This window comes from Thunnus albacares, chromosome 19 (assembly GCF_914725855.1).
Source record: "Thunnus albacares chromosome 19, fThuAlb1.1, whole genome shotgun sequence".
In the NCBI taxonomy this organism is placed as follows: domain Eukaryota; kingdom Metazoa; phylum Chordata; class Actinopteri; order Scombriformes; family Scombridae; genus Thunnus; species Thunnus albacares.
In genome coordinates this window covers 25,872,993-25,899,349 of record NC_058124.1, presented here as the reverse complement: position 1 = coordinate 25,899,349, position 26,357 = coordinate 25,872,993, and the positions used below count along the sequence as shown (strand labels likewise).

The 26,357-nt window shown below is 39.5% G+C and overlaps 2 protein-coding genes across 7 annotated transcripts; one reads left to right on the top strand and one right to left on the bottom strand.

Annotated features, from left to right (window-relative positions):
* LOC122969227 (epsin-1-like) lies at positions 1-24,560 on the top strand. 6 transcript variants are annotated; one of them, XM_044334764.1, is made up of 11 exons: positions 1-170; positions 12,734-12,875; positions 12,972-13,080; positions 13,888-14,043; positions 16,601-16,729; positions 17,071-17,191; positions 17,324-17,499; positions 18,503-19,895; positions 20,479-20,622; positions 21,118-21,273; positions 21,826-24,560. In XM_044334764.1, exons 3-11 carry the CDS (start codon positions 13,012-13,014, stop codon positions 22,392-22,394), a joined length of 2,913 nt encoding a protein of 970 aa, XP_044190699.1. In that variant the 5' UTR covers positions 1-170; positions 12,734-12,875; positions 12,972-13,011; the 3' UTR covers positions 22,395-24,560. The 6 variants fall into 6 exon arrangements, with proteins under 6 accessions (XP_044190699.1, XP_044190697.1, XP_044190696.1 ...); XM_044334762.1 differs by lacking the exon at positions 1-170 and adding an exon at positions 11,167-11,435; XM_044334761.1 differs by lacking the exon at positions 1-170 and adding an exon at positions 11,589-11,674.
* On the bottom strand, positions 3,529-11,673 carry necap1 (NECAP endocytosis associated 1). Its single transcript, XM_044334774.1, has 8 exons — positions 11,559-11,673; positions 9,674-9,774; positions 9,183-9,287; positions 8,943-9,024; positions 8,421-8,529; positions 7,665-7,812; positions 7,343-7,436; positions 3,529-6,777 (listed from the first exon to the last, which is right to left on the bottom strand). The coding sequence occupies exons 1-8, from the start codon at positions 11,651-11,653 to the stop codon at positions 6,723-6,725; spliced, it is 789 nt and encodes a 262-aa protein (XP_044190709.1). The 5' UTR covers positions 11,654-11,673; the 3' UTR covers positions 3,529-6,722.
* Positions 24,561-26,357: the final 1,797 nt, after the last annotated feature.

Here is a 26,357-nt window from a genome sequence, read left to right as displayed (position 1 = left end):
CACATACGGAGTTCGAGCCTGCGGACCTGTGATCTGACGTTCTGTGCGGTCACAGTTTTAGGTAACGTAGACAAATATGGAAAGCCTAAAACGGCCTCAAGGGCGAAGAGAGGTAACTAGGAAATCAGAGGAAGATGAATCGTGTCCCTCCTGAAGCTCAGAGGAGGACGGTGAGACGTGAACCCACCACCGGCTTGCCCTCAGTCTGTCCGTTCAGCTGTCTGTTGCTTTCTTTTTCTGTCTGTCAGCAGAGCTAAAAGCTACTGCTCGATGAGGTCATGTCCCGACCTCACGCAATATTTTTCACCTCTGCTGTGACTTTCCTAACTATCCTGCTTCTTACAGAGGGTGTAATGGTGGGATAGTTCTGCCCTACAATAGTCAAAGGCAGGTGGAAGAAGGACTTAGATCCTTTATTGAAGTAATTAAAGTATCTTAAGTAGCACTTAAAGGTGCAGTGTGTAGAATTTAGTGGCATCTAGCAGAACAGACTTGGCAGAAATGGATTATATTCATAAGTATGTTTTAATTAGTGTATAATCACCTGAAACTAAGAATTGTTGTGTTTTCGTTACCTTAGAATGAGCTCTATATATGTACATAGGGAGCAGCTCCTCTTCCATGGAGCCCACCATGTTGCACCTCCATGTTTCTATGGTAGCGCCAAACGGACAAACCAAACACTAGCACTAGAGAGGACCTTTCACTTTTCTCGAGAGTTCCACAGCCACCATAGGGTGATCCAGTTTGATATAGTGGCCAAACTGTGGGATTACAACTTCCAAGTTCAACAGGTGCCCAAAAAGCATTTTCCCCCGTACACAATCATGGGAGAAGGGGCGGCTGTAAAACCATGGATACATTTTTTTGAGCATCACAGCCCCAACAAGAATTTGATAATGAAAGTCTCGAAGAACCGTACAACTGAATTCTTTTGTCCCCATTCAAGTTAGTTGAAGGGCTACACTGGAAGTTAGCCAGCTCAGCTCCATGGGCGTACGGGGCTCACAGAGCGTGTGCAATCTGTTTTCATCAAGGTAACTTCTTTACAGCAGGAAGTGGGGTTTTTTTTGGCTTCATGCAGTGTATTTATGTGGTTGCGATCTGCAACTTCACTGCTAGATGCTGTTAAATCTTACATGCTGGTCCTTTTAAGAAGGAGGAAAAGATTACCAATTTGAGTTTTTTATATGTATTATTCAATATCTAATTGTTTTTTGCATATATTCATTTATTACAGTACAATTTAAAACAAATAATTACACTGGTGATACACACAGACTCTAAAAATTCTACAGCAATGCAAAAACTAATCATATGTTCATAAGGAAGCTACAATAAATTAAACTGTTAAACAACTAAATGTAGAAAAGGTAGTGAAATATAAAACTACAATATTTATAACTGTCATAGTGTCAGCATATAGCTCAAATAAAGTATGTAAAAATTGTAATTAAGTACAGCAGTTGACTGAATCTACTTTCATCCACTGTATAGAAGAACGTATTTAAAAGAAATGTGTAGAGTTAAAACAGAAACAACCTCAAACATATGATTTTTAAATCAACAACAAGCTTTTCCTCCGGTTGCATCTCTGTCACCACTGACTTCCTGCTCTGTGTCGAGGGCCAATACATCACCCTCCTCCCCCGAGTCTGACACCTCTTCAGCGCCAGTGACCCTGTAATATCACACTGCTGTTTGTGACTTATCGTCTCCCTCTTGACCTTATGCTACGGCAGATAACGATAGGAACATACTCGACCCGCATAGTGTGTTGAAAAGAGTTACAGCTGCATCTGACGTCAGAAGCATCCGTGTCCAATATAATCATTCTGTTCCAGCAAATAATGATGTTAAAAAATGAGTTCATGCATTTATTCACTAGGGAGACAGAATCACTGAACACTCACATACTCAACCCATTTTTTAACCCATTTTTACATTTAAGAGCAGCAAAAAACTCTTTTCTTTTGACTGGAAAGTTTATGACTTTTCCCAACAGAATATACAAAAATAGGAATATTTCATTCCATGTATTTTTTTCTGTATTTACTTTAAAAATCACTCATGTTGTTGCATTCTTCACATTCAATGAAATTCATTGAAATCCTGATGACTGTTATGTTCTCCTCTTTTAGGTGACATAATGCCATCATATAATGTGATTGTGAGTGTTTATTACACTCTATCTGCTCTCTGAAAGCTTCATTAATCACCCAGACTGAAAATGTATTTATGAATAAAAAAAAATAGATTTAGAAATAGATAGTGTACAGACACTAATTATGAGGGGATATTGTGAAGAGTCAGAATATGAACAGTATGTTAGCATTAAAATCTCTAAGTTAGAACGTCTTTTCATATTTTTTTTTTTTTTAAGAAATTGTGAATTAAATAAGTGATTTCAAGAAGTAAAACAAATTAATTTCAACATATTTAATAATTTGTAGAACAAAGTTGCTGTTACACTCATGACTAAAGGGTTTAAACTAGTCATTTACGATATATTTATCTTGGCTTGTACAGTCAAATGAAATTGTAATATAAACATTGAGTTTATATTACAAAGTGTGTGGTAGGGATGTGCAGAGAGCCCAGTATTTGTGTCTGTATTTGTTGAGGCAGCAAAATTATTTGTATTTGTATTCGAATAAAAGTGGAAAGAGGCTTAAAAAAATCCTGTTTTTGTTTTTATGACACTTTTAATTTTAGAAAATTAAAGTGTTACAATAAGTGTTCATGAATAAACTACCTTACGAAGGAGGTCCCCGCATCAGGTCTTGAACTGGAGTCTCCCAGATCATAGACGACTGTGCTGATTACTGAGATAAAACTTTACTCATCGCCTCATTGCAGACAGACCTCTACCTATTTATACAGCCATAACACAGAGACAGCACACCATGTAATGTGTAGGGAAGAGCTTCAAAGGAGATTACTGCTTTGCACTTTTCATTTATTGCCTATTTTTTACAACCTAACTTTGTGAAAAGGCGAAGGGGATCAACAGGTTACGGAGAGTCCATTGGGAGCACTTTGCTTGTGTCAGTAGCTCAGCTTTATCTCTGGGGAACACCCCCAACAAATATTTTTTAAAATATTTGTATGAAACAAATATTTGTATAAAACCCACTATTTGTGCTTTGCCGAATAATGTATTTGTATTTGGGCACACCCCTAGTGTATGGACGGATTAAGAGATGATTAAGGTATTTTAGGGTGTTATTTGGGGGACGTGTGTCTGCTAGTGACAAAGAAACCTGGAAAACTAAATAATTTTAGCCCTAATCCTTTTTATAGTCTCTGTTTTGATTTCCCAGGGGTCACATCAGAGCCAACTGGTTCTGCAATGATTCTGGGGTCAAGAGAAGTAAAGTTGTTTTTGCTTTATCAGAACAGAGCTTTAGCACCACCCTCTGGTTTATCAATGCAAATTAAACTTGAGAGAAATATGTGAATTCACTGATTGGTGTATTTTTTGCAACTATTGCTGTAATTATTAAAATAAGGACAAGACTTCACACATCCTTTGAAAGGATTTATTGCCTCTTTCTCATTAAATTGGTCATAAATCAAAAGTGTTAGTCCAGTGATTTTACAGCCAGAGTGGAATGAGTGAGAAATGGGACACATTTTTATAGTTTAGCCAGCAATACAAGCAATGTAAACACAACACACATATCCAACATATCATCAAGATATCAATCAGCCCTGTATCTTACCGCCAATTAAATACAGTTCATGTGATCTGATCACAGTAAGCCTTTAAAAATCTATGCAAACAAATGAATTCACAGTCAAGAAATGTTTATGACAATTCATTTGTCAAAAGTCCTGTAAACACGATCTAAAGTCACAATCAGCCAGTATTAAACATATCATTTGCTGCCATTAAGACATTCATCAGATGAAGTAAGACAATCATTAGATGTTGTTGTTGAGACTGGTGTCATCTCTAACAGTGCACATCGGTTCATGTTACAGTCTGAACGGGGATCATTGCATCAGATAGGTTCAATGCTTTAGGTAGAATGTCACTCAGTATTATAATAAATTAAAAGGAATATTTTAACAATTTGGAAAATATAAAGAAACTGGATTTAATTAGTGTTAATTAGTGAGCTTTAGAGATGCTACCAGGCAGATTTTGTTTCCTTTGTACAGATCCAAGGGCCCGTTGGAACATGCAAGCTGCGACTTGCAACATGACATCACTTTTTCCTCACATCAATTTTTATATATTTACTAAATCCAAAAGGAACACCATACTTGTGGCCCATGCGTGAGCATGCGAGGGGACTGTTAGGACTTGCAAATTTATTCGCAATTTGCGAGTGACAATCATTTGTGAAATGTGACCCGGGACCATTTGTGATCTGCGTGTCAGCAGTGCTTGTAAATCCCTTTTTAGGAAGCTGGCTAGCTGTTTCCCTCCTTTTCCAGGCTTTATGCTAGGCTAAGCTAACCAGCTGTAGCCTTATATTTAACAGACAGACATAAGAGTGGGATCAATCTTCTCATCAAACAAAGGTGAAAAAGAGCATTTCCCAAAAAGTCAGACTATGCCTGTAAGTTACAAATATTTTCCTCAGATTGTCTAAATCTTCACAGCAGGATCTGCTGTAAACGCTCGACCACTCAGTACCGTTTCAGACTCGTGTTGAACAGCCTCTTCATCTGAAACCGTACTTCTCATACTCTATTTATCAAGATCTATTCTTACATCCATCCCTAACATACCGAAGGCCATGAGTTCAACACAGGGCTGTCTGTCTGTCAGGTAAACATTTTGCCTTTTAAAAAGCCTTGTGATAATTTCATAAACATGAAAAAGCAGATAAATTAATTCATCATTCATATGAAAACTCTTTTTCTGTGCTGTAAATGGCACAACGGAATAAGATGGTAAGTCACCTCTTAAGTCTGTTTTCTCATTATAACAGAAGAGAAGCATTTGGAAGGTGCAGGAGATGCAGAAACATTAATTTACTATAGATTTAATGCAAAAAGTGATTCTACGATTTACTTGCCAATAATCCCCACATGAGAGCTTCCTTCTGATATGATGACATCAAAAACAAATCTCAAAGAGGCCTTAAAAGAATAAAATAGGACTTTCTCGATACAAAGTCCTGCCAGTTGAAACAGAAAGCTTTACATTCCTGCTCTGATTCACCTCCTTTATTCATTTCACCTTTCCAAACTTTAACTGGGATGAAATGATGTTTTCAGAGGTAAAAATAATAAGAGGTAAAAAAAACTTGATTGGGATTAAGAAGCCCTGTAAATATGTCAGTAGTGTTTTAATTTACTGCTGCGCCACATTCAGCAGATATGCAATATATAATATCTAATTCTGAGCTTATTTCATTCTTAAAAATGCACCAAACAGCTTGAAATGACACGGCACGGCACCACGCATGTCTGAGATTTGGAAATTAATACATTAATTTCAATGTTGCGACAAAATACACCCGCTGATAACAAGCACACAGTAGTAAACACATCTGCATTGTAAACACAAAATAAAATTCATAGTTTAAATACCTCAGAAAGGAATGTTAATGCTGCAGTTCAGTATCCTGTAGATTCAGTGATTCTATAAACACGTTATATACTGTGGAATGGATAAACTCTGATTCCTGTAGCGATAAGTAGATGTGTGTGTGTGTTTTATAAAGGTGGTTTAAGCGGAGGGTTGCATCTGCGTTCAGAGAAAATGGGAAATGTTGAGAATTTAAATTTTATATCCCATAAAAAAAAGCTAACCCCAGCCTTTTGATATTATTGTTGTGTAATCAAACCACACTTTAAACCAAATTATAAACACAGAAATTTTGAGCCGTTTGATTTTTGATTGACAAACTTCCTCCAGCCTGAGGACCGGGCTCTCCATTATTCACAGTGTGCGGATGGGAAGTCAATTAATCCCCTTTTAAGTCATAAAAAAGGGGATTAACTTCTCTTAAAATTAGTGAACAAGTCTTGCCAGTGAGGTAAAGGGGCTTTATGTAGCTCAAATTGTTCTTTGTTTAGAAGTAGACACACTTCTAGTGTAATTTCAAAATGATTCAGGAAAAGGACAAAATCTCATTTTCATTAAAACTATTAAGACTGATTGAAAAAAAAAAAAAGATTTAAGTGCCAATTGTAGAATATTAAAGAAACTACCAGAATCTTTGCTTTATGTCTTATAGTTCACTTAAGCTGAGTTATGTCAGTCTGCACATTATTCACAGTAGGTTACAGAAAGCACTGGTGCCTCTGTGAAGCGTTGTTCTCGAGGTGCAGCGCTCTCTACAGCCTGCAGGGGGAGCCGTTTGAGAGACACAAACACTCCACATTAGAAGATAAACCTCTGTTCAGAGAGCCATCTACCGGGGAGGCGACGCAGACACATAAAAGAGGAGCACCTGCTACTCAGGACATCACACGTAGCCCTTAAATATTATTTGGAAATGGCTCATATCATGTAATGGCTTTAATAGATTTAATGCTTCATTTCCTGTCGAGAACATTTTTTAAAAAGAAACTATGATTCTTTCTGAAATGAAATGATGCCATGATTTGTTTCTACAGCTCTGTGGGGGGGTTTTTCACGTCTCTGCTTTGGGGTCATCGTGTGTGAGAGGTTTACTCGCGGTGTGATGCACAGGAAGCTACGGACAAAGATGCGGGTGAGATGGGAATCGCGATCGACGTAACCGCGCGCCGCGGACTCAAAACTGGATCCAGTTGGCAGCGTTCTCTGGTCGTGATGGTGGTGGAACAGAGCTGAAAAACACAAAAACTGATGTTAGTTTTAACATGACGGAAAAGGGCGTTTCCTTTCTGATCTGCTGACATTACATTAAATATTAAAAAAGGACAATTCCAGTGTTTATATACTTTACATTAATGTCAACAAATTGCCAAAAATTAAGGTTATGCTTTGGAAATGATCGGCAGCAACTGACAGTAAGTAAAAGTAAAATTTATAATAAATGGGATCAATGGGGGCAATATCATTTGTAATATGATCATATAAAAATATGTTTTAATTATGTCTATGTGCATAATATACATATATATTTCTAATATGAAATGTCAAATTAAAAATATTATAAAAATACATTAAGACAGTATAAAACAACTAAAAACAAAAGTTCAAAGCTGTATGTAGAAGCTTATTATGAATGATTATCAGTGCTGCTGGTGTACAACAATGCAATGTATAACATGCATATTGTCATATGGGGGTAATGTTAAGAGTGTCCACATACTTTTGGCCATGTAGTGTATATATATGTGTATATAACAGCTACATTTGCAGTATATTATCAGGAGATTAGCGGTCTACCTTGCAGGAGCAGAGAAGTCTCCCCAAAGATCTAAACTAGGGTTTGGCTGAACCACTGTGTTAGAGTTACTACTGTCCAGCTCCAACAGACAGCCTGAAACAAAGACAGAGAGGGAGAAAAAAAAAAAAACAGAGAGCTCATTAAAAAGTAGCTTAGAGACTGACACACATTTCACTTTTTTTCCCCCTGTAGCCTGAAGCTGAAAGACACACGAGTCGTTAAACGGTCAGCAATTAACACGACAATTAAGAAAATAGGTCGTTCTGGTAGCTGTTACAGGAAACCGTGTGGTGCAGCTTGAAACATTTGAGTGCTGTTCACCTGTCGCTGTTCCTCTTGTCTGGGGGACTATGTTGTGATTGGATGAGCCCGATGAAGGAGGAGGGGCTATCTTGCCTCCAGGTGGTGGTGGGAGGAGTCCAAACCCACCTGTGCTCTGTGGGCGGGGTTTATCCCTCTTTTTACCTTGCTAAAAGATAAAAAAAAAAAAACACAAAACATTTCAGATATTCATGATACTTTTTTTTTTAAAATAAACGTTAGATTTATCACATGGCATCTAGCTTAATGCTTTTAGCTTTAATGGACGACAGATAGAGGACACTTGTTCTTTAATGCACTGACAAGAGATGTGATGATATTTTTGCTTTCTGGGGTGTGTATGTGTGTTCAGAAAAACTGGCAACAGAAATGGAAATTATGAATTTGATTGCTTTAAATCTGCAGTTACACTTGAGCTCCATTTTTAGTAGCATAAATATATTTTTAAAAAGCCAATTAAAATCTTGTGTCATTTATGATTTATTATAAGTACTTCCAAGCTAATTCAATTCATAACACTTTTCTACACTCGCTGTTTCATTTCTTTTAGAAAATGTAGTAAAAGCTTCACATTTTGATGGTTGGAGTCTTTCTTGAAGCAACATTCAGGAGCACAAATGAACAGTGAAACATGTTTTTTCTTGCTGTAATCATCCCCCCTGTTCATACTGACTATTAGATCCCTTCATAATGCACTTACGATGTGAGTGATGGAGGACAAAAAGTGAACCTGTCCTTGAACATGCTGGTTCTCACCCCTATATTGAGTGTGATGGTCTGTCCCTCTTTAAAGCCCAAGTCCAGCTTTGGTCCTGAATCTCCCAGCTGGGCACTTTTACTGAGTTCGTTCTCCTGTTTCACCCATCTGCAGGGAGGCACACACACACACACACACACACACACACACACACACACACACACATACACCATCTCAGCACTGATACAGAAATAAACAATGCATCTCAGCAGTTTTCAGGAAAACTACAGCAGGCGTCTTGTTTTGATACGGACTGCAAATGCTGCAGATGGCTACAGATACAGAACAGTAGAGGATGCAAGACATGTCGGATCTGACACCACAGTCAATACTATCAATACTTTGAAGGGGAAACTAAAGGTAGCTTGTATGTTTGATGACAGAGATTTTCTCTTGTAGTTGTTTGAAAGATAAATAATTCTTTGAATCCTTAAAAATTGGGTTTTGATGAGAAATACCATACACAAAAGAATTGTTTACAATAATAAAAACAAGATTTAAACCACCCAGTCACTGCTTACTTGAAATGGTCCTGCAAAGCCACGTTGAAATCAAAGGCGTCTCCTCGGTCGACGAAGCCAACGCCAATGAAAGCACTGCGACCTGCGGACGAGGAGGTGATGATAACTGGTTAAACGGGAACGAAACTCCATCGACTCAGATCAGCTTTTATCAGGCAGTTGTGATAAATGGTTTCGGAGTCGTGCGAATCAAAAGTAAGTAACGATTCGGAGTCGTTTTAGTATCATCGACATCCTCACCGTTGTCATCTTGTATCCGCAGAACGAAGTATCGGCTGGAGTCGCTGACCGTTTCCACTGCAACACCGGGATACTCCTTCACCGGCGCCTGAGCAAACAGCTCCCCTGCAGGATAGGAGAGGAAATTACAACAGGAGAATAAAAAAAAGCTCGTTCTTCCGTTTTCAGATGTTTATCTGAATTAGAGCAGAGCTTGAGCCAGTTTGGGGGTCACCGATCTATCACAGAGCTAAGATTCAGCTGGTTTATAGTGGACATGTGATGCAGTGTTGGCTTGTGTGAGCTTGTAACAAGTGTCTCTTTCTTTTTAGTTTTAGTTTGCACAGTGAAAAACCCAAAGAAAACAGCTGAAAGCGGCTAAAGGCAGCGTAGAGATGTAGAGAATGGTGTTAATTCTCAACAGACATGTCAGCATTAGTAGCACCTTCACATTACAGAGAGGAAGTTTGATTCAGTGTGACTTTAAGGTAGAATTAACAGTAAAGTCATACCTGAGACTTTGTCTTCCAGTTTGATGTACGCCACTTTTCCCTTAGTGGTGATCCTCATTCGACCAGACCAGTCTGGAGTATCCAGCTTCCAGTCAGCTGCCCTGCAGGCAAACATGATGTAACATCAATATTTTACTCATATCAGTTTTACCCGTATGTCTTTGTTGCAGCCGTAAACAAAACTGTTACACTTTCAGGAAAGTATTAATAACTACCTAAACAGACCTCATCATTTACACCAGTGGTTCTCTACATTTTTGGCTTTTGACCCTTTAGAATAGAATAAATGTCTACTTGTGATATCACATGTTATGGTCTTAGTGTGGATGTGAGTTATGAGCAGTAGAGCTGCAACTAATGATTCTTCTCATTATCAATTAATCTGCCGAATATTTTCTCAACTAAACAATTTATCGTTCTGTCATTAAAATGTCAGAAAATAGAGAAAAATGCCGTTGTACTTTTTAAAGGACAGGTTCACAATTTTTCAAGTCTGTCAGGAGCCCAGATGAACAGTGAAAGATGTTTTCCTCACGCTTCATATTAGCTTCAGATAAACTTTTAAATACATTTTTTGGATTTTGTCCCCCATCACTTACTTTCTAAGCACATTACAAAGGGATCTTCTAACGGTCAGTATGAACAGGAGGAATGATTACAGCAAGAAAAACATGTTTCAATGTTCATTTGGGCTCCTGACTGTTGTTTTACGACAGACTTGAAAAATTGTGAACCCGTCCTTTAAAGATCAAGGCGATGGCTTAAAATGTTTTGTCTGATCAACACTCCAAAATTGAAAAATATTCAGTTTACTATCATGTTTGACACAGAAAAGCTTCTAATTCTCACGTTTGAGGAGCTTTTTGCTTAAAACAATTACTGACACGATTATCAAAACAGTTGCAGATTGATTTTCTGTTGATGAGCTCAATTAATCGACTAATCACTGCAGCTCTGAAGAGCAGTTCACCTTTTTATTGTTTAAGTCTTTTAAATATGCTCTGCCTCTTTACTGAACACTCATAGTGATCTATTACTGTAGGAATAGTGTAAACTCTTCACACTAGGGGTACAATAGTGTATTTTGTATGTATCTGTACATATGGAGATTATATACTGTGCATACTTTGTATTTTTCTATATGCAGCTGGATGCAACACTTTCCACTCTGGGTCAATCTTATCTTTATTTCTTTCTCTGATTCATTTGAAGGATTTTTAGAAGGATGAAAAGGTGAAAGTGTCCAGCGCAAAAGAAAAAATACAAACAAACAAAAACAGTGAAAAGTTATTTATTTGCTCTCTATCTCTCATCCCTTTAGTTATCTTGTCTCTACTCCGATTTAAACCGTTTTGGTTGATTTACACAAATTTGACAACACATAGGCTACTAATTATTTAATAATCTGGTTAATTTTAATGTATAATCTGTGAAAAAAAGTTTTTATCTGTACTGACAACCTCATGCAAAAATACTGTGCAGCCAGAAAACCTTTAACGTTGCTTCTCAAACTGATATTTATCCTGTGTAAAGAGGACATTCATCTCCTGGCAGATCGCCCGTTATCGACCGGTGTGGTTTGATGATGACGAATACCCCCGTCACATCTCTGACAGCTCAACCGCTCCGTACAACAAACAAAGCGGCACAGAAAACAGGCCACAGCTTTACAACTTTAAACCACTGGAAACGTATTTTCATCTCCGGCCCTTCCACAACATTTCACACACCGCCTGTGGTTCTCTTCGTGATTTGAAAGCGCGTATGTACTGGCAGCGAGCGGTGAAAAGTGCAATGCCCAGAACAGAACACAGCAACACCGACCACCCACGACCGTTAAACCATATTTTACAGAGCCGTTAGCGGTCGACTGTTATTTCTTTACCTGTATGCGCGGTTTGAAGCTCGCGGCGGGATGCGATAAACGTTGACATCGGGTTTAACGCACAGGATCGACTCGTACTCGCCCTCGGCCGCCATCTTGATTCAACTGTTATTGAGGTGGGAGTTGTGGGTTGTGACTCATTTATTCAGCTTTTTTTTCTGAAGTGTGTGTGTGTGTGTGTGTGTGTGTGTGTGTGTGTGTGTGTGTGTGTGTGTGTGTGTGTGTGTGTGTGTGTTTGTGTGTGTGCGCGCGCGCGGCGACGTCGTGACCGGCGGACGGCGTTAGTTTACATAGTACTCAAAACAACTGAAATGTTATAAAGGTTCGTCATTCTCCAAAAGAAAAAAATATATTTTATATTAAAGCAAGAGGCATATTGTTATTACGTTTTAACCCATTTTATATTAAAACATAAAACATTAATTGATAGAAAAGTGTATTTTTTCAGGGGGAAAAATAAAATATATCGTGAGGGGCGGGGACACGCAGGTGCTGAAAACTGCGGAAGCGGAAACTGCAGCGTCGCGTCGTCTCCTAGAAGATTCCTGACTATCTTCTCAGGGTTAGTGCATTATTTTTGCTGTAAATCTGCATTTCTTATACACGGAATAGCGGGCGTCATTGGCTGTGTTTTTGAACTGAAGGTAGCTGCTGTTTAGTCGAAATATAACGCTTCTTTTGGTTGGTAAAGTGTGATGTATTTCAGCTCATTGGTGCTGGATGACAGCGACGCTCGGCCGTTAGCCGTATTGACGGCTGCTGGCCGTCTTCAGTCGCTCTCCGAGGTCCTGAAAACACGAAGCGTATTATGACAGACATGTTAACCTGCGAGCACGTCGACTTACAGTTGATGTAGGTTAGACCGATCATCCTCCAATTGAATACGTGGGATTGATTTTCCTACATGAGCTAGCTTCTAACGTTAGCATAGCTAGATAGCTAACGTTAACTGTTAGATGAGGATCTGTGTTTGTCGCAGTGATTATGACAAACGTACACTCAAGCACAAGCTGCCACCCACAGCAGGTGTGGGCACACCTCAAGTCGTAAATGTGTCGCACCTCTGCAGGGGCACATCATAATTGTTTGTCACTCACTGCCAATCCTGCCTCAGCATTTTTGTTTGTTTTTGTGTGTGTGTGTGTGTGTGTGTGCTGACTGGTTCCTCTCTGCAGCTGTAGGATCTGGTTTCTGATATACTGAGATAAACCAATGCAGTCAGGGGGAAGAGAGACCAGCAGGATGAATGCTCACTGAGCCAGGAACTGCACTCAAGCTACACAAATATTAGTCTTTGAAAGGTTTACCTTTGAAAAGGTAAGTATGTGTTTGTGTTGTGCTTCTGTGTATATATTTGTGGTCCTCTCTGTGCCAACTCGGTGCAGGATTGTTCACTAGTTTTCTCTGAATCAGATCGTGGAGGTTTGATTCCTCGTCCCCCCCACCAGACACCATGACGTCCTCTATGCTTCGCAGACAACTGAAGAACCTGGTCCAGAACTACTCTGAGGCTGAGGTCAAGGTAAGGGACACTAGAATTGAAGGGTGGGTAACGGTGTCAATCCTATTGTTCCCAATATTCCTGTTGAATTTTTCCTCAAGCAGAAAATAAAATACTCTCTCGCTGTAATCTCTAAAACCTTGTCAGTCTGCCAATTTTTAAGTTTTGGTGTGGCATGTATGCCTTTATTAGACTTCGACAGTAATATTGTGATCACATTGTTGGGAATCTTAAATCCTTAGAACACAAGGATGTCCCCAAAATGCCATTTTTTAATAACGCTACATGAAATAACATATATTATAGATGTTCAGTAAGAAAGGGTATACATTGGTGCATAATACATCACATTTGTGGCATCTTTGTAAAGCTTTTTATCTTAACTATAATTTTAATACAGTTCCATGGTTTAGAATGATGGTTGTCTGCACAACATGAGTTTTAAAGGATAAACCCAGCAGTTGAGATGAAGAGGTTAACAGAGGTTGATAGGACAAACAATTAAGTTAATGTTTTTACAACATAACAATAATAAAGACTTATTAAGTCATAGTGAGACATGCTCATTGATCCTGAACTTCAGGCTTTTGGAGCCAAGCAAAGGTGGGGACATATTTCTTGCTGATCTGATGAGACGTGATCTGTAACATCCTGGCAGAACTGATTACTTATCATTGGCATGATGAAAGGAGATAATGGCAAGGAAGATTTGCTACAGTGCAGCAGACACTGACATTTTAAAGTGATTGCTTCTTATCATATGCTGGCATCTCTGGACTGCCACCACCTTTATATGTGTTGACATTTCTTACTTTGCTTCTTTTGCAGGTGAGAGAGGCGACATCTAATGACCCATGGGGCCCGTCCAGCTCTCAGATGGCAGACATCTCCGACCTAACCTACAATGTGGTGGCCTGCAACGAGATCATGACAATGCTCTGGAAACGCCTGAAAGACGACAAGAACTGGAGACACATCCACAAGGTGGGGGACAGAAGGAGGAGGAATAATGTATATTAACTTGTGGTAGCTGAGGCCATTTAAAGGTTCAATTGTAGCCTTATTTTCAAAACAAGGACTGTGACCAAAATCATTAACATTCCTCTGATCGTACACAATAAATACATAGACTTCAGGGTTTCCCATACATTCATTTATTTGTGGTGGTCCGCCACAATATCAACATTGACTGCCACATATTTATTTTCTACTTTTTTTCTTTTTTTTAAATGGGTGAAATCTTATTTCATAGTAGAGCTGCGTAGAGCGCATTGATTCGCTCCGCCCCTTTACCCGCTCTCTCTCTCTCTCTCTCTCTCACAAACACATTGAAAACAGACCTGTTTATGAATAGCCCCTCCTCTTAGTGCGCAGTCTGAATCAAAACATGATCATGCACAGGAGGAATGATTGTTGATTGTTGTGTTATCAATTCTTAGTCAGACAACTGATGCTACAGTTATAAACTACAGTGCCTGCTTTGTGAGTCCGCAGCAGCAGAGTCGCCACTTAGAGCAGCAAAGTGAGATGTCTGTCCTCCCTCCTGCTCTCTGCTGTAACTGTTAGCAAGCAGCTGCACTCATGTCTCCCCCGGTCTCGCTGCTTGTTTTTGGCAGAAACTCTCCCGCTCTCTGCCTGCTCTCAGTGAGTCTCTCTCCGGATTGCAAGCAGGTTGCTCCAGTTCTGGTTCTAAGCGGTGCTCTCTGTCTGGACTGCACACTCAGCTATTCCTTGAAGTAGCTACACTCCTTGTATAAAACATTTTAGTTTAGAAAACATATTAAAATACTTTTTTTTTCTTTAAATACTCTGAAGCTTAGGCCTGGCAGGGAGGTCAACTTGCCCTGCAAGTTATCTCTGATAAGTTAGTCTATGTTCTTTACACAATACTGTCAAAATACAGCTGAGTTGTCAAGGTTAGCTGTACATAGCTGCTATTTGGAGTGGAGCACCTCATATATAGTATTATTGAATAATTAATTAAAGGAAGCACTCAAGAGATTGTGATAATCCTAGAGGTCACAATAGGTCATTTTATACAGTGAGGTCAAGTTTCAAAAAATGGTCTCACTACAATGAAATGACTACTATGGGGACTAACATCATCACACATGAATACAGTTGGGCTCATTGAATCCACAAGAGTCTCAGCTCTCCAGTCATACCCAATTTATCCAATTCCAAGACTGTTTAGTAACCCCAGTATGCAGAAATATTCAAATACACCACTTTTAGAATAGGCAAAAATAACACATTTATGCTGCATGCAAAATGGTTTTTGCCCAAAACTGAATGGGATTAGCATAAAGTGGTCATGTCTGTAAAGAGGAGACTCGTGGGTACAGAATGAACCCATTTTCATTTAGATATCTTGAGCTGAGAGGTCAAGAGACCCCTTTGAAAATGGCCATGCCAGTTTTTCCCTCATCAAAATTTAGCCTAACTTTGGAACGTTACTTAGCCCCCTTCCCAACAAGCTAGCATGACATGGCTGATACAAATGGATGCCTCAGGGCATCTAGTTTCATATAATACCAGTATCTTCAGCCTTAAAAACTGAGCCTGCTACATCCTCTGGAAGACACTAATGTAGGCCGATATCGCAGACGCCCCCATGGGTCTCTTAGGGTTAAGTAAGTCCCTACAAAAGTAAGCAATGGGACACAAAAGTTCTGCCTTCAATCCCAGACCAATTAATTCTTATAGGCTTAGCAGCTGTATGGTGACCAATAATGGGTAAAAGCTGCAATAAACTAGGCTTTAAATGAAGAGGTCATTTATAAGAAAACATAAATTAACACTTACATATAAAATATGCAAAGAAATTAAAGATTCAGCTCAGGTTGCTTGGCTATGCTCAGCGAGGATCACATCCAAGGGTAGAGGACACTGAATGGACAATATCCAGTATGCAATAAGAGTTCAGTGTCAGCCTACTATATTAGTCTAGCCCTTTAATCAACATCAGAATCTGTATCTGTTTGATTAAATTTGATTTAGAATGAAGTGTTATACTATGTTAACAAAACTTGATTAGTCTGCATTAGATTGACCATACCAGCACAGGGACAAACAAATTATAAAAGACTGAGATTTTACCAGTTGAGCAGCTATTTATAACAGTTAAAGCTCAATTGAAAGCACTCGCTGTTCCATCACATGACAGGATTTACTTATCTGGCCTTCAGTGGAGATGTAAACTGCACTGCCACATCTGCTATTAAGTCACTGGTATCAACAACACAGTAACATAAAAAAGATAACTTTGCCAGTGACTTTGTATTGGTGCATCAGTTACATTTGTGTCCACTACTGGCGTTGTATATGTTTTGAAGCCTTTGCACTTTACACAGAGATTTAGTTTTGTCCCTTTCCTTGTTGTTTTGTCACATGAATTCCTTGATTATACAGAAAACAAAAGGGTGTTGGAAACATTAGTTTTGATGAAAACCATATGGATTGAAAGTTCACTTTGCTTTCAATCATATATATATTTTAGTTTTACGTACATTTGTTTATTGTCCGGCTTTTTCCATTGTAGTCCCTGACACTGCTGGAGTACCTGTTGAAGACTGGTGACGACCGCGTGCTTCTGAAAATGAAAGACAACATCTACATTGTCAAAGCCCTCACAGAGTACCGCTTTGTAGAGAAGGATGGCAAAGATCAGGTGATACCTAATTCCTGTAAAGTACAGAGCATGCATTTTTAATATCCACTGATTATGTAGTCATATTTCTTGTAACCTCAGCGCCAGCACAGTCTAAGAATCACAATAGATGCTTGTCTGTCTCACATAGATATAAGAAAGCCGAGTCAAAAGCTTTCCAGAGTAACAATGCTTGACACTTACAGTACAAGCTGTAGAACCCTTAGTTATTTTTGGTCATGTAAGAACCTGTACCATTTGGGCTTTATTTCAGGTTTAAACAGAAGTTTTTCAGGTTTAGATATGATTTGTTTAAATGTTCAGAGCCAGGTCAAAGGCTAATGTGAGCATATCTGTCCCAGGGTGGAAATGTGAGAGAGAAGGCCAAGGTTGTCCTTGTTCTCATGGAGGACGATGAGAAACTAAAGGAAGAAAGAGACTTTGCTTTCAAGACCAGAGAGAAGACGTCAAAAGGTTCTGCTGGTGAGCCCCTCTTTCCTACATCTGCTTCCATTGTTTCAACTGTTTTGAACAATGCTCTTTACTTGTCTATGTCTCTCTTTTTCTCTCTCAGCACAAATCTCATTCAATCTCTTTTCCAACCCCTCACAATAGCCTCATCCTCGGACGCTGTCAAGGATCCCAACTACAAGCCAGTCTACGTTGCCGGGGCCACAGGGCTTCCCTCCATAGACAATATACCCTCTGTGGCCGACTTGACTGCTTCCTTTAATGCCCGCAAAGAGGAGCGTCTTAAACAGGAAGCTGAGAAGAAAGAGGCAGAGAGGAGGGTGAGCATATAGCAAGTACAGCAAGAGGACACATTAGTATCAATACTATACCAATACAACACCACAAACCATGGCATCAAAAATAACCATAGTCAACGCTCATCTGACAAAGTCTCAATACAGCTGAACTTTCCCGAATATTTTTTGCAGGGCTATTGTATTGAATTGCCCCCTGTATATTCTACTGTTGAGCCATTGCTCCTGTATTGTCCTGCTTCAAGAACGCTGTTAGGGAAACCAATCTTAACATATTACATCAATCTGAGAAAGCTTATTTTTAAGCTTTTTTTTGTAAGTGGATGGATAAGTAGTATTAGTAGTGATACAGACTGACAGGTAAATAAGAGATAGCAAGTTCAGTACTATAAAGTATGCAATAAATGGTAAAATGTTCATCCCAAAAAAAAGTCAAACAACAGAACATTTCACACAAGATCATAGAGTTGTTTACAAACTTAAATTGAAAAAAGGACTTTAGAAACTGCTACTCCCATTAAAGTTGTCTTTTGACCATACTGAGAAGAATTTTAAACCTGTGGCCTTCATTACAGAGTAAGCTTTGTATATCCTGAGTATTCTAATCCATTAGCATGTTCAGAAAAGACAAATATCTGTGTTGAGGAAACATGGCTATTGCGGTGGCAGAAAAAAATCAGTCACGTTAAAAACATACAGTATAATCCCATGGTTAGAGTAGAATTAGCAGCAATGGAAATCAAATTGGTGGGAATTATTATATAGGCTATCTGGGCTCACCACCTGCAAAGCTAGGTAAAGGGGTCTGATGCATTGCTAGTCAGGTGGCAGATGAAGATAGCGTTCTTGGCAAACTGACTCCTGGTTACAAAAACTGGAGGTGCCAGGCAGATGTGGGGATTATCATGAGTACCAAATAAGTGAAGTAGTGATCACTTAAGTTAAAAGGAAAACTCAGATTTAGCCAGACCACTAAAGAAACCATTCATTGTTTGTGTTTACTAATTTTGCATTTTTTATATCCTAGGCCAAAATGAGTGAAGATGAGCTGAAATGGGAGGATGCAGGCAAAGGCACTGAGGAGAAAAATGATGCTTGGGGAGGAGAAAAAGCAGAGAACAAGGAAAAGGAGGAGGAGGTGAAACCAGACCCATGGGGAACCCCCAAAGAACCAAAAGAGGCCACTGATCCATGGGGCACACCCGCAAGACCTGCCACAACAGACACAGCAGCCAGCAGTGATCCCTGGGGGGCTCCAACCAAAACTCATGAAGAGGCATTTGCAGCTCCAAAAACTGAAGAAGATCCATTCGCGCCACCAAAGAATGGAGAAGATCCTTTTGCAGCACCAAAAGATGAGCCTGATCCATTTACTGCATCTAAAGATGGACAAGATCCATTTGTGGTGAAAAATGATTCAGATCCCTTTGGTGCACCAAAAGATGACCCTTTCAACGCAACGAAAGATGGTTCAGACCCCTTCAATGCACCCAAAGACAAGGAGGATCCATTTGCTGCTCCAAAAGATAAACCAGATCCCTTCAGTTCGTCTAACCATGATCCATTTAATGCACCTAAAGATGACCCATTCAACACCACAAAAGAAGATCCATTTAACACACCAAAAGATGATCCTTTTAACACCCCAAAAGATGATCCCTTTAATATCCCAAAAGATGACCCTTTTAACACCCCAAAAGATGATCCCTTTAGCGCCCCAAAAGATGACTCCTTTAATGCCCCAAAAGATGACCCCTTTAACACCCCAAAAGATGATCCCTTTAACGCTTCAAAAGATGATCCATTTAACACCCCAAAAGATGACCCATTTAACACCCCAAAAGATGATCCCTTTACTGCACCGGCATCAACACCCCCGAAAGATGACCCCTTTGCTGCTCCCACAACACCACCCAAAGAGGATCCTTTCTCTGCACCATCCAAACTATCCAAAGATGATCCCTTTGCTGCTCCAGCAACACCACCTAAAGAGGATCCTTTCTCGGCATCATCCAAACCTACTAAAGATGACCCCTTAGCTGCAGCAACAACACCACCTAAAGAGGATCCTTTCTCGGCACCATCCGCACCTACAAAAGATGACCCCTTCACCTCACCAACAACACCCCCTAAGGAGGACCCATTTGCAGTGCCCTCCAGCCCACCAAAAGATGAGGCCTCAGATCCCTTCAATGCCCCTCAGGTGAACCAAACCCAAGGCAGTGCAGATGCATGGGGAGCCCCTGCCACCTCTCCACCTGCCACTGGTTCAGATCCCTGGGAGGCCCCATCCGATCCACAAGTGGAAACAAAGGGCGGAGATCCCTGGGGGGATGGGACAAGCGCTTCCTCAGTCGTTGATAATTCTGATCCATTCGGGGATGCATCCAAACCAGACAATGACCCATGGGGAGCCCCAGGTAAGATTAAATAACAATGCTTGAGTATGGATATTCATTCTTGGAATTTGGGAACACATTTCTGTGATCACTTAGTAGCTTTTTCCAGTACTCATAAATGTGTCCCATGACCCTCTTCAGTGAATGAAATTTGCATCTGGCAAGGACTCCGTGTAAAATGCAAAACGGCATCAACCAGAAAGGGATCAGAGTCATTGACCAGGAGTTAGTGGACGTCAGAGACCATCTTTAAACATAGACAGGGTTTATGATCCCCCCCCCCCCCCCCCCCCCCCCCTATATCTGACCATTTCTTATCATGTAAAATGGTAAATGGGCGTATTCATGTAGCCATATATCACACTATTGCCACCATTATATGATGTAAGTTTTGCACTTGGGTCATGTGAGGACACCTGCGCAAGTTCCCATCGCTGAATGAAGCCATGTGCTATATGTTAAGGCTATGGAAAAATCTAGTAACAGAATCTTGTGCTTAGAATATTTTATCACAGAAATAAAACCATTAGACTGAAATTTTGGTCAGATCTGTATATTATTGCTATGTCCTATTTGAGCCTGCCTTTTATTTTTGCCTTTTTAGCTGCAGCTCCAGCCAGTACAGATGATGCATGGGGTTCACCTGCTCCACCCTCAGACCCCCCTTCAAGTGACCCCTTTGGAGACGGAGGATCTAAAACCAGTGATCCTTGGGGTGCACCGAGCAACGCACCTAGCAACGGCACAGGTAAATAGCACTTCACATTTGCCTGAATGCTTATTTCTGTGATTCATCCATTTTCTTAAGAGTCAAATTTCATTGTCCACTTTATATTCAGCAATTCAGTGCCTCACTCTGATGAAATCAATTTAATCAACTCAATCTATCTATTCATGTTTTCTCAAATTTGTGCTTGTTTGTAATCAATATTATACCAGCTGGTTGAGTGCTTGGCTCAAAATAGTGACTCTAAATACTAAACCGTTTGTGTGCCTGCATATGTGTTTATGTGCGTTTATGTATAACTATACTCTTTTCTTGTGTAAAGTTAAAGGTCATTAGCATGTGTGACCATTTTCTTCCATTTTCTCCATTTCACCTCCATCTTCCTCCATCTCTCAGCAGTCAGCTAACAATCTTAATTAACTAACCTTCTCTCCCGCTTTGCTCTCTCTTCCTCTCTGACCTGTCTCCTAAAGAAAACACCTTTTAGAGTAGAATTGGACCTTTATTTTATTGCAGGAAAGCGAACAACGCAAGAAGAGGACATACATAGAAAGACTGCTTCATTTCTGGGCTCGGTGGGGGCGTCGCTGGTTGACTTGGACAATCTATTTTCCTCTAACCCCAAACAGCGCCCCCCTATCAACACACCCGCCACCCAGACCCAAGCAATTGGTAAGGAGAGGTAGACATGCTTCACCCTTGGTGAAAAACACCATTTTTGACGAAGGTTTCATGTGGGATTATCTGTGGTACGCTTGATTAAAATGGACGCATGATCAACTTCAAAGACTGGCAAATCAGATATACTAAATATCAGTCATTCCCCTGTAATGCATTCCGTGATTGTTTTGCTGAAGTCTTGAGTCCAGAGAGAGAGAGACAGAGAGGGGAGGAGAAAGTATGACTGACAAATAAATATCTATCAATAGGTTTATATGAAAAAGCTTATTGTGATTCTGTGTTTTGCTGAACCAACCCTCCCCTGTGGTCACGCTGTAGTGTATAGATGTTGTTATGTGTGTGTATGTGTGTGTGTGAGCATTGGTGAACTACTGAACTTACCCTGTATAGAGACTAGTGTATATTAACCAGCAGATATATAACTCTTTTCACCCCTCTCTCTGCTCTGCTTTGGTGCATTTTCTCTCTGCTGGAATACTCCAAACTGTACTCCCTCCTTCCCCTCATCCCTCTGTCGTCCTATTACTCCTCCTGATTTCCCAGGCACTTTTAAAGTCAGGGGCATGGTGTCTGGCCCTATGGTCATTTCAGGGGCTGTTGGAGGGGTGTCCCTCCCTGAAACATCAGCCCAACCTGGCAGTCCTTTTGGTTCCATCCATGCACCGTCTTATGGTGCACCATATCCCACTTTTGGAGCTGCCAATCCTTCCAGTGAAACTCCCCTGTTTCAGCTATCATCCCTTTCCATGGGAGGGTCTCATTCTGGCTTAAATATGCTTCAGGCAGCTCAGGTGGCTCCTCTGCATTCAGGAACTGGAATGGTACAACCTGTTTCTGGAGGAGGGAGTCCACAAATTGGATTTAACATGAACCCCACCAGGGTTGGAGTGGGCTTGTCTGGATTTCCGGCAGGGAATCCTTTATCAGAAATAGGGGCAGAACCCCTTTTATCGGGAGCAGGAATGGTCCAATCCAGTTTCTTTGGAGGGAGTCACCACTTGGGAGGTTCCATTCCGCAAGCCGGAGGTGGAGTCCCCTTGCAGCCACAGCTGCTCTCAGGCAGCGGGTTCGGAGAGACCATGAACAAAAACAAAAATCCATTCCTGTTCTGACAACTTGATCATGTAAACTGTCCAATTAAATATGTCCAGATTAAGAAGGATAATTGAATTTGATTTTTGCACTTATAGTTACAGGACCACACAGGAGTTTGCATGTTTATCCTTGTATAACATGAATACTTCATGTGTTCATCACCAACCATTTTCCAAAACATATCCATAACACTGCATATCGCTTTCTAAGTAACTTCCAGGCTGCCAGTGGTTTCAGTTATGTTCATTATGTTATGAAAACGTACTTGCAAAACCTGCTTAAGAAAGGTAATCCATTACAGAGATAGAACTAATTTCAACCTTAATTTCTCGTCAGTGTTACAATACCAAGAGCTCGTATTTCAGTTTTGTAGGCAGGGACTGTTAAGGAAGCTCATATTGCAAGACAATGTGGAAGGCAAACAATAAACAAACACTGACATCACAAAAAACACAATGTGAATTTGTCCACTATTATCGTTGAAAGTTTCCTGTTCCGTCACCTACTCTCAAAGCTCAGATGTTTTTGTCCTAAAATGCACTAAGAAAGAAGAGTTTCCGAAACTCTTTGCGAAACAAATTGAATTGTGAGAGTTCCTGCTTTTAACCAAGCTAGCATGTAATAATTTGTTATTCTGACAAAAACGAAATGTTTGCTTTGCTGGACAATTGCAGCCTGGAAGATACAGTAGGAAACAATATTAGCATTTATGGTATACTTTTGGAAAAAAGGCAGAGGTAACACGTTTACAGCTTGTCGTGCTAAAACATGCAAATCCATTTGTATAATCCTTAAGTAAACCCAGCAGCTCCTCAGCTTACACCTCCCTTTCTGTCCTTAAGAACGAGAAGCAAAACATTTGGATTGGCCAGTCTTTATTTTTTTTTCATGCACAAGTCTATGAAACCAAGAGCTCCTAAGTGTGAGTGTCTGTGTGGAAACACTAAAGGATTACTATTTATTTTGTTGTTGTATGATTCTGTGACTGGACCTGTAAAACTCTTGACGAGACTGATCTGGGAAATACATCACTGTAGGTTTTCATTGAGTGAGCATGTGTTTGTACAAGATGGAGTGTGTGCGTGTGTGTGACCTGTATGCACACAGTGGTTGTGCAGTATATATTGTGCTGATGTAAATAATGGAAGTAATCACAAATAAACCTTGAAATATGCTGTATATCAAAGTGTTACAATCATGAGTAACTATTTATTGATCTATTTATTAATTGATTTATTGCTTGATGATTTATTGACGCAACAATGCAGCAAAAGGCCTCCAACAAAGACAAGATCAGGTTAATCATTACAGTGTCGTTGTGTTGTGCAACCTGTCTGCACAGGTTGTTCTGATGGTAGTGATTACATAGGATGAGAAGTGTGATTGGTTTTAATCCGATCGGTTGTTCAAACACTGCATTATCAACGAACTCAGTAACCAATGGTGGCTTTATCTTCCTTGTTTAGATTTGTAGTCGTTCTGGATTCATTGTGTAATTCAACATTGTCTTCTCTGTAGCTCCTGCCATTAGACAAGAAACAGAAATGTATTATTGTATGCTGTTTAGCTACAGTGCTGGCTACATAAAAAATATAATTTGAACAACTTCTATAATGTGCATGCTGTCTGAGGGGATCCTGCTCTGTAAGTGTGTGTATCTGCCTCTCATCTATTTGGAGTGTGAGTGATGAATGAAATATTTGGTCACACAACCTGTGTGAAAAAGCAAACGAAGATCCCGTCGGCCATTCTGTTTAAAAGTTTACCTGCATCAATTTATGTAGCTTGACAGACAGCTGCGCATTTAACAGTGAAATGATGAATCGTAGCTTATGACATGAAAACATCACAGCTCAGCAAATCAAAGCCATCTTGAAAACAGACAGGACCAATGACGTGTAAAAGGTCGAATTGTGTTGAATTGTTTTGCATTCTTTGTGTTTAATAGGCTTGTACAAAACATCTTGTATGTTTGTCTCCTTTTAAATGTGAACTTTGATGGGAAAATTAACTGAAAGACAGTATACAGTTTAGTAGTGAAGGATCATAATGACAGCTGATTATGTCTCAGATTTAATTTTGTATGAAATGAATTTATTTTGCTGTGTATTTAAATTTGAGGCTGTGTTGTAAACTGTGACTGTATACAGTACATTTGAGAAATAAAATGATACAAGAATTGACATATTTGCTTTGCTTAATGTCACTAATCAGCATGTGGTCACTTGATGTCCAGACAGGACTGAAGGCGGTTTCTCATATGTTGATATTTGATGTTTTAAAGCTGAATTGCTTTTCTGTTATTGGAGATTTCTTTGTCTTCAAACCTATAAAGAATTTGCTTAATGCCACCACAAGAGGGCCATAAGTACACACATTTACACCCAACATATTCCAGTTATTCTAAACCACTACTACCAGTAGATTAAATTGAAAAATAAATTAGGACACAGCATTTGATTATTAAACATAGAAGAAATAAGAATATCCTGCTGAAGGGAAATAAATTCTGCTCAAATGCAATAAAATACATTAAATTTATTTACTATAAGGGTTCTAAATTTTTTTGTGTACTATATTTCTCAATTACCTGTACATTTACTGATTTATTTGTTTTTTTTAAATGATATTTCTCCATTTATTTGAACATTTTACTCTTTCATTGTCTTATCTCTCCAAATTAATTTAGGACACTGGGCTGTGGAGTCAGCTGAGGCCATTACAGAATGTGTTGAGACGGGATTGAGCCGGATGAGTCTCCCCATTCACAGTGAGACAGCTTAGCATCTAAAAAAAAAAGGGGGGGAAGACTGGGATTTTGATATTTAGTCAGCATGTGTTACATTAGGACACGATGGTCAGTTAAATCCTTGTGTTGCCTTTTTTTACACAAGCCTGTCAGATTACATAATCCATACCCAAAAAAAAATCTTATTTACAGCAAAATTGTTGCCGATTCTCTCAACCTGGTTGCCTTGTTATTTCCTAACCAGCACCACAAATAATTAAAGTGATTTAAAGTGATTAAACCTCCATAATTTGTCAAAACCAAATGCATTCACTTGCATTAATTATGAGTGTGTTACAATACGGAGGTCAAAAGCGGCCACAGTTGCTGATGTCTTTAAGCCCATTATTAGTTCAAGACCACAACTTAATTATTTTAATTCAAGATGACAAGTACTGATTACTGCCGTCAACTCAAAATAATGTTTTAATTATAACTACCATTACCTCGACAACTTAAACCTTGTTTTCATGTTTTCACTTTATTATGGCTTAAATATCTCATTATCTCAGCATGATCCATCGAGGTCAGCTCCACTAAGAAGTCATGAAGTCATTCTGCTCAGCCTTGAGAGAAAGAGGCACAAAGATAATAATAAGAAGAGAAGTATTGAGATATTGTATCAAGGTGATAGATGTATTTAAAATGAGTTTAACAAGCAGCAAAAGTACATAAGTTATGTCAAGAACAAAACTAGGAAATGTGCATTTTCTAAAGAAAATGTCTGTGATTGCTGATAGCTGGAAGTTATTGCTTGATAAGGTGTAAAAAGATGAGCAGCTGAATGTTAGTGGTTATAGAGCAGCTCCCTTAAGACCAACCCATATCAACATATGTTGGCATGTTGATTTTAGCATTTAGCTCAGCTTCACAGAGCCACTAGCATGGCCAGTGTGTAAGATTTAGTGGCATCTAGTGGAGCAGACATGGCAGAAATGCCATGCCAGTATGTTTTAATTAGTGTAAAATCACCTGAAAATAAGAACTGTTGTGTTTTTGTTACCTTAGAATAAGCCCTTTATTTCTACATAGGGAGCAGGTCCTCTTTTACAGAATCCGCCATGTTGCACCGCCATGTTTCTACAGTAGCCCAGAACCAAACACTGGCTCTAGAGAGGGCCTTTCACATTTTTTGCGAGTTTCACAGCAACCTGCAACCTCACTGCTAGATGCGACTAAATCTTACAAAACT

Bases quoted from the DNA above. Each gene is read 5' to 3' on its own strand.
- necap1 (XM_044334774.1), bottom strand. From the start codon at position 11,653: ATGGCGGCCGAGGGCGAGTACGAGTCGATCCTGTGCGTTAAACCCGAT. The intron at 7,437-7,664 runs GTGAACAGCACT...TCTTTGTTTCAG, and splicing joins GACAAGAGGAACAGCGACAG to GCTGTCTGTTGGAGCTGGAC. The intron at 6,778-7,342 runs GTAGACCGCTAA...TGTGTTTTTCAG, and splicing joins GACTTCTCTGCTCCTGCAAG to CTCTGTTCCACCACCATCAC.
- LOC122969227 (XM_044334764.1), top strand. From the start codon at position 13,012: ATGACGTCCTCTATGCTTCGCAGACAACTGAAGAACCTGGTCCAGAAC. The intron at 17,500-18,502 runs GTGAGCATATAG...TTTATATCCTAG, and splicing joins AGAAAGAGGCAGAGAGGAGG to GCCAAAATGAGTGAAGATGA. The intron at 19,896-20,478 runs GTAAGATTAAAT...TTGCCTTTTTAG, and splicing joins TGACCCATGGGGAGCCCCAG to CTGCAGCTCCAGCCAGTACA.